This window comes from Rana temporaria, chromosome 10 (genome assembly GCF_905171775.1).
Source record: "Rana temporaria chromosome 10, aRanTem1.1, whole genome shotgun sequence".
Taxonomy (NCBI): Eukaryota; Metazoa; Chordata; class Amphibia; order Anura; family Ranidae; genus Rana; species Rana temporaria.
The window spans coordinates 5,433,116-5,441,166 of record NC_053498.1 but is presented as its reverse complement, the minus strand read 5'-3'; the positions used below and the strand labels follow the sequence as shown (position 1 = coordinate 5,441,166).

General features: G+C 43.7%; 1 protein-coding gene across 1 annotated transcript; it reads left to right on the top strand.

Annotated features, from left to right (window-relative positions):
* The first annotated feature begins 1,936 nt into the window (after positions 1–1,936).
* Positions 1,937–7,020, top strand: SELENOH (selenoprotein H). The gene is made up of 4 exons (XM_040326799.1): positions 1,937–2,108; positions 4,506–4,651; positions 6,163–6,274; positions 6,869–7,020. The coding sequence occupies exons 1-3, from the start codon at positions 2,011–2,013 to the stop codon at positions 6,261–6,263; spliced, it is 345 nt and encodes a 114-aa protein (XP_040182733.1). The 5' UTR covers positions 1,937–2,010; the 3' UTR covers positions 6,264–6,274; positions 6,869–7,020.
* Positions 7,021–8,051: the final 1,031 nt, after the last annotated feature.

The window sequence follows — 8,051 nt, the reverse complement described above, 5'->3', positions numbered from 1 at the left end:
AACTGTCATACTTTACCTAGAAAAAAATAAAAAATAATAATGCAACACTTGCATTTTTAGTGCGGGTCCATTACATGCAAAATCCCTAGGAAAAAAAAAAAAAAAACACCTTAGTGCGTTTCTGCAATATGCACTTAAAAACGCATAGGTGCAAACCAATGGTAAGCGTAGGCGATTGTGAGGCTTTTTTTTTTTGCATGGTTTTTAAACAAGTCATATAAAAAAAAGTTATTTGGAGTGGGATTGCAACTTTCAACTTTCTGGCCCCAAGCAGCAGTGTAAAAAATGTTATATGTTGTATATATATATAAACATTTTTTACACTGCTGCTTAGGGCCAGAAAGTTGCAATCCCACTCCAAATAACATACATATACACATATATATATATATATATATATATATATATATATATATATATATATATATATATATATATTACATTTTTTTTTTTTTTTGCTATAAGATAAGTTAGAACCCCCTAAACATTATATATATATATATATATATATATATATATATATATATAAATAAATATAAATCTTTTCCAAAAAACAGTGGCAGAAAATGCAGTGTTCAAATGTTAACCAAAAAGGTTGGAAAAGATAGATTTAAAAATAAAATGTTATATATATATATATATATATATATATATATATATATATATATATATATATATATATATATATATATATATATATATATATATATATTTTTTTTTTTTTGCTAGAATATCACTGATAAGAGGCGCACGCGCTTTTTTTTTTTTTCCTAAGTGATATCGTAGCAAAAATAAATAAATAAGAAAGAAACTTAAAAAAAAAAAAAGACAGCTTCATGCGTTCCAACTCAGGTGTGGATGGCGGTCGAAACCTTTTCTTTGCAGGAGGCGCAACTTTTATTTTTATAATAATTTTTTTCTGTAATATATAGTTGAAAAGAAATACCTGGTGATCCTGAAGCCACTATTCCAGGCAATCCTCCCTCTCCTGTACCTCCGCTCTCTCTGCAGCCGTGTATTTCCTCACCCCCTCACCACCACCTGATCGGTGATTGGAGGTCTCTCCTTCACCTGACAATCTCCACCTTCTGCAGATCTTTAGGACTCGTTACACTTTCAGCAGCTCTTCCCTCCCCCACACACACACAATTAGATTTTCTGCACATTTTTGTCTTCAGATTTACCAAAAAACGTATAATATGAGGTCTCACCTTAAGGCTTCATTCCTATGAGTGCCCATCAGTGCTGCATACCAGTGCCACCTATCAGTGCCCATAAATGCGGCCTATCGGTGCCGCCTTATCAGTGCCTGTCAGTGCAGCCATATCAGTGCCACCTATCAGCGCCTGTTATTGAAGAAGAAAACTTACTTATTTACAAAAAACGTTACCAGAAACAAAGAAATACTTATTTTTTTCCAAATTTTCGGTCTGTTTTTATTTCTTTGGCAAAAAATAAAAACCCGCAGAGGCGATCAAATACCACCAAAAGAAAGCTCTATTTGTGGGGGAAAAAATGATAAAAATGTAGTTTGGGTACAGCGTAGCACGACCGCGCAATTGTCATTCAAAGTGCGACAGCACTGAAAATCGGCCTGGACAGTATTGAAGGGGTTAAAAATCTCAGAGCCTCCCGCAACTTTCACCATCTTTTATTTATTTTTTCTGTGTGTGTTTTAATATCAAACATGCAGTCATGAAGATCGCATCGGCAATGTTCATATCAAACCCACGCAGAAAAAAAATAAAAATAAAAAGATGGTGTGAGTTCCAATGACTAGGATGCCAAAGATGAGCACAAGCCGCAGCGCCTCCCTCCCACCACCAGAGGGAGCGCGCTCCTCTTCTCACACCACCAGAGGGCGAGCGCTCCCCTTTTCTCCTCTCTGCGGTCAGGTCGCTTAGCCAATGCTCTACTAGTACGGAGAGCAATTAAGGCGGGAAAAGGAAAAGAAGCGGCGTGGACGCGCACGGCGGGGCGCGCACTAGAGTTGTTGTTGGTGTGCGGAAGATGGCGACACGTGCTGGGAAGAAGAGGAAGAGAGAGACGGAGGAGGAGAAGAAGGGAGAGGAGAAGACCACCGGACCCCGGATCACCATAGAGCACTGGTGAGACCTCCCAACACCGCTACTGTCTATAGGAGCGACACACCGCCCACCCCTCTTCCTCCATACAGAGCCCGGGGGAAATATTATTATAAAATATAATGGAGCTTCAGTCATCTCCCAACAATACAAATATTATATATATATAAAAAAAATAAAAAAAAAATATAATATTATTAAAAAATAAACGCAATATTTTTATTTACAATACCTAGTTACCTGAACTCTATTATATAACACATTCATTTTATATATATATATATATATAATATTTGTATTATATATATATATATGTAAATAAAATATATAGTGCATTATATATTTTTGAATATTTTACCTAGTTACGTGACCTCTTTTATATAACACTATTAAATATATATTTTTGAATTAGTTTAAAGCAGGAGGGTCCACCCAAAAAAAAATATTTTTAACATTACGTTCAGCCAAGTTGTAATGACAATCGGCTGTTTTTTTTTTTTTTTTTTTTTTTATCCCTGTACATACCGTATTTTCTCCGCCGCTTCCGGGTATGTCTTCTGCGGGATTGGGCATTCCTAATTGATTGACAGGTTTCCGACCGTCGCATACAGCGTGTCACAAGTTGCCGAACATCGGTGCGCAGGCGCCGTATCGAGCTGCACCGACGTTCGGCTTCTTTCGGGCAACTCGTGATGCGCTGTATGCGACGGTCGGAAGCCTGTCAATCAATTAGGAACGCCCAGTCCCGCAGAAGACATACCCGGAAGCGGTGGTGAAAATACGGCATGTACGGGGGGGGGGGGGGGGGAAACGGCCGATTGTCATTCTGACAACTCGGCTGAATCGAATGTTAAAAAGAATTTTTTGGGTGAACCCCCGCTTTAAGCTCTAATAAAAAAAAAAATATATGTGTGTGTGTGTGTATATATATATATATATATATATATATATATATATATATATATATATATATATATATATTAGTGCTGTCAAGCGATTAAAATTTCTAATCGCGATTAATCGCATTAATGTCATAGTTAACTCACGATTAATCGCGCGATTAAGGAGGTTCACCCTTTAAAACATTTTTTTTTTTTTGTTTTCTTATTTATTTTATTTTATAATATTAAATTGTGTTTTTTTACATTTTGATCACTTTTATTGCTGTCACAAGGAATGTAAACATCCCTTGTGACAGCAATAGGTGGTGACAGGTCCTCTTTATGGAGGGATCGGCGGTCTAAAAGACCTCCGAGCCCTCCTTTGCACTTCAAAGTATTCAGATCGCCGAAAACGGCGATTCTGAATACTGTGTACTTTTTTAAATCCGGCGCCATTGGCAGCCGAGAAACCCGGAAGTGACGTCATGACGCCGCTTCCGTGGTTTCAATGCGGAGACTGAATCAAAGCCGCTTACGGCTTAGTGTCAGTCTCCAACCTGGACACAGAAGGCGCCGGATGGAGGATCGGGTCTCCCGGTGGGACGGGAGGCCCGGTCAGAGCGGCGAAAGGCGGTGGGAGGGGGGGGATGTCCCCTCCCGCTCCTCCGGCATAACAACCGAGCGGCTTTTAGCCGCATCGGTTGTTATGTTTGGATAGCCGATCGCCCGCTCTAAACAACGGTACCGGGATGATGCCTGCGGCTGCAGGCATCCCGGTATAACCCCCGAACGCCGCCTCGTTAATCGCGCGATAAAAAAATTGACGGCGTTAACATGGGTTTGCGTTAACGCCGTTAATAGCGCGTTTAACTGACAGCACTAATATACATATATATACATACATATATACATACATACATACATACATACATCAACGGCTCTTCCTGTTTACATCGTGATTGGATCCGGCTGATCACGTGGTAAAGAGCCTCCGTCGCCACCGATCGCTGCAATGCGCTCCCCCACAGGCATGTGCGCGGAGGCTGTTATCCTGCTGGACGTCATGACGTCCAGTCAGGATAACTGAACCTGACCGTCATTTTGCTATAGGCCAGCAGGAAGTGGTTAAGTAAAAAAACAAACGGAATACATTTTTTTGATTATTCCACCTACATCGTTACTTGAGCTCTATTAAAAATATATATAAAATTCTTTGTGGTTATCGGCTTATAACGCGCACTTCCCCCCCCCCCCCCCCTGAATATCGTGGCCGCGTGTTATATGCCGAACGGCTGCCTCAGAGGGGAAGTAATGGGCGCCACTGAAATACAGAGCTGAATCTCCTGTGTACTTCGCTCGCTGTCCCGCCTCCTAGCATTTACGTCCCGCCATTGGATTGGCTCCATGCGCTTATTTTTTATTAACTTAATTTTTTTTATCCCTGTTGAATATTACACCATCAAATTATGTGTGCTGTAACCGGCCGACTTCTTGAGCTTTTCATTTTATAAATTTTTTGACTGATTTTGCTTTGCCACAGCACCAGCTGACGGGTGTACGGACGAGCAGCGAATGAGCTGAAGAGCGCCGTTCTGTCCGATTTTCCAGACATTTGCTTTGAGATGAACCCGGCCAAACCGCGAAGAGGAAGCTTCGAGGTGACGCTGCACCATGGGGGCGCTGAGGGTGAGTTCTGGTTTTATTCCTTGCTGACCGCTCGATATTCCAGTCATCCACCTCTTTCCGGGTACATAACGCCTATGTGTGTGTGGGGGGGCAAAGAATAGGCCTTAAAGTGGATCTTCACCCATTCCAATGACTTGGCTCCTGCATCTCACCCAACCGTCTGCACATATCCTTTATTTTTTTGGGGTTGGTTTTGTGGTTGGGTTGGGTTGAGGTGGGGTTTGGTTTGGGTTGAGGTGGGGTTTGGTTTGGGTTGAGGTGGGGGTTGGTTTGGGTTGAGGTGGGGGTTGGTTTGGGTTGAGGTGGGGGTTGGTTTGGGTTGAGGTGGGGGTTGGTTTGGGTTGAGGTGGGGGTTGGTTTGGGTTGAGGTGGGGGTTGGTTTGGGTTGAGGTGGGGGTTGGTTTGGGTTGAGGTGGGGTTTGGGTTGAGGTGGGGGGTTGGGTTGGGTTGAGGTGGGGGTGGGGGTTTGGGTTGAGGTGGGGGTTTGGGTTGAGGTGGGGTTTGGTTTGGGTTGAGGTGGGGTTTGGTTTGGGTTGAGGTGGGGTTTGGTTTGGGTTGAGGTGGGGTTTGGTTTGGGTTGAGGTGGGGTTTGGTTTGGGTTGAGGTGGGGGTTGGTTTGGGTTGAGGTGGGGGTTGGTTTGGGTTGAGGTGGGGGTTGGTTTGGGTTGAGGTGGGGGTTGGTTTGGGTTGAGGTGGGGTTTGGTTTGGGTTGAGGTGGGGGTTGGTTTGGGTTGAGGTGGGGGTTGGTTTGGGTTGAGGTGGGGTTTGGGTTGAGGTGGGGGGTTGGGTTGGGTTGAGGTGGGGGTGGGGGTTTGGGTTGAGGTGGGGGTTTGGGTTGAGGTGGGGGTTTGGGTTGAGGTGGGGGTTTGGGTTGAGGTGGGGGTTTGGGGTGGGGGTTGGGTTGAGGTGGGGTTTGGGTTGGGTTGAGGTGGGGTTTGGGTTGGGTTGAGGTGGGGTTTGGGTTGGGTTGAGGTGGGGTTTGGGTTGGGTTGAGGTGGGGTGTGGGGGTTTGGGTTGAGGTTGGAGTTCAGACCAGCGCATTTCTTTCCAGAACTCGGCCGGCTGCTGCATCTTCTATTGAAAACTACATCTCCCATCATTCCACTTGTGCCTGCTGAAAGGAGGGGGAGGGGGGGCGTGCTTTAAAGTGCGCAGAAAAACAGAGCGTAGGCATGTAGAGTCCGCGGGCCTAGGTGTGTCTTACACTGACATGCTGGGCATTGTATCCTGTAATGCAGGGATCTCCAAACAAAGCTTTTCCAGAACTGGACGGCTCTGTTGGTGTGATCGGCAAGTGATTGATCATTAGAGTATCGGTTATCGATCAGGAGACAGGAGATGGTGCTGCAAACCAACATCACAGATCTGAGAAGCGATCGGACGATTGATCGGGACCCGGGCTCTTCATGGTTTCCTAGCTGCACATTTTCAAGATTTTTTTTTTTTATTTGTTTTTCTCTCTGCTCAGAAAGTTGATTGCGCGGCTTTTTTTTTTTTTTTTCCTCTGACAGGAGTGGAAATCTGGACGGGGATTAAGAAGGGTCCACCCCGAAAACTGAAGTTCCCCGACCCCCAGGAGATCGTCTCCTCGGTGAAGAAGGCTTTACAGTAATTACTCTTCAGGTTGGTGTCTTGGTGATACTTTGGATGTGCCCCCCCCCTTGATCCTCCTTTTCTGGAGTCCCCCCACCCGTGCAGCTCCTTCCCCATAGCAGTGTCAATACTTTTGGTGATATAGTGTATGTGTGATTATAATATCTGACATAAAAATTATAACCCTGTTCAAATGTATTGCATGCAAAAAGAGAAAATATCTTTCCTGTGCTCCTAGAACCAGTCCAACAAGTTCATTAGCACATGAATAGGAGAAGCCTAGCTTCTAAAACCAATCCAACGAACCTTGTGGACGGCCTTCCCAGAAGAGTTGAAGGTGTTATAGCTGCGAAGGGCGGGGCCAACTCAATATTGAACCCTACGGACTGAGACTGGGATGCCATTAAAGTTCATGTGCGTGTTAAGGCAGGCGTCCCAATACTTTTGGTAAAATAGTGTGTGTGTTCCGGCTTACTGTGCCAACCCTGAAGTTGGCACCTTTTAATAAACAAGTTGATAGTTGGCGCTTCCATTATTGTAACGCGGAGATGGGCTTTAGGTGATATTGATACAAACATTACAGATCTGGGATAGAAGTTGAATTTGTATTTCTTCTCCTTGCAGAGTTCCTCCTGGGCCCGGCACTAATGATGGGATGTAGCCAATGGGGAATCGCCAGCTACATCGCTGAGAATTGGCCGACTAAGGAGGAGTGCTCTGGAGGGGACACTGAGGAGCGTTTTTATGGATGTTTGAAAATAAAAGTTTCTGTATAACTTTTGTGTCTTTATTGTTTCATTAAATGTTAATTTTTTTTTTAAGATTGTTGGCAGAGGCCGGCTCCAGGTTTTTCTTTAGGCCAGATTCTTTTCTCACTTTTGTGAATGGGGGGTGGGTTGCGATTGGCTGCGGGCAGAAAAACTTGCTGTGTCTGGGGCCACATGGGGCTGCTCAGATGTGATAGGGGAGGAAATGCTCGGCATAGAAACTCACTGAAATGAAGATCCATTCATTGGTTGCCAGTAAAAGACAGAATCACTTTCAAGGCACTCTGCCTAACACATAAGTGTATTCAAGGCAATGCCCCCCCAATATCTATGCGAAAAAATAAAAGCCTATAACCCAGGGCTCGACAAATCCCAGGTGCCAGGTCGCCATGGCGACTAGAAATGGTGTCCTGGCGACTTGGCTTGGAAGGTGGGCAAAAAATAAATACAAATTTTGTGAGCTGGCGCCATCTGGTGGTGGCCGTTGGTATTACAAGTTAAACAGCAATTCTAATGTAATTTTTCACTGCCATCTTCTTCCCTCTAATTAGAACCCCCAAACATTACATATATTTTTTATCCTAACACCCTAGAGAATAAAATGGCGATCGTTGCAATACTTTCTGTCACGCCGTATTTGCGCAGCGGTCTTACAAGCGCACTTTTTTGGGAAAAAAAATTACACTTTTTTTAATTAAAAAATAAGACAACAGTAAAGTTATCCCCATTTTTTTTTTTTTTTTATATTATGAAAGATAATGTTACGCCGAGTAAATTGATACCCAACATGTCACGCTTCAAAATTCCGTTCCGCTCGTGGAATGCCGACAAACTTTCACCCTTTAAAATCTCCATAGGTGACGTTTAAAAAAAATCTACAGGTTGCATGTTTTGAGTTACAGAGGAGGTCTAGTGCTAGAATTATTGCTCTCGCTCTAACGATCGCGGTGATACCTCACATGTGTGGTTTGAACACCGTTTACATATGCGGGCGCTGCTCACGTATGTGTTCGCTTCTGCGCGCGAGCTCATCGGGACGG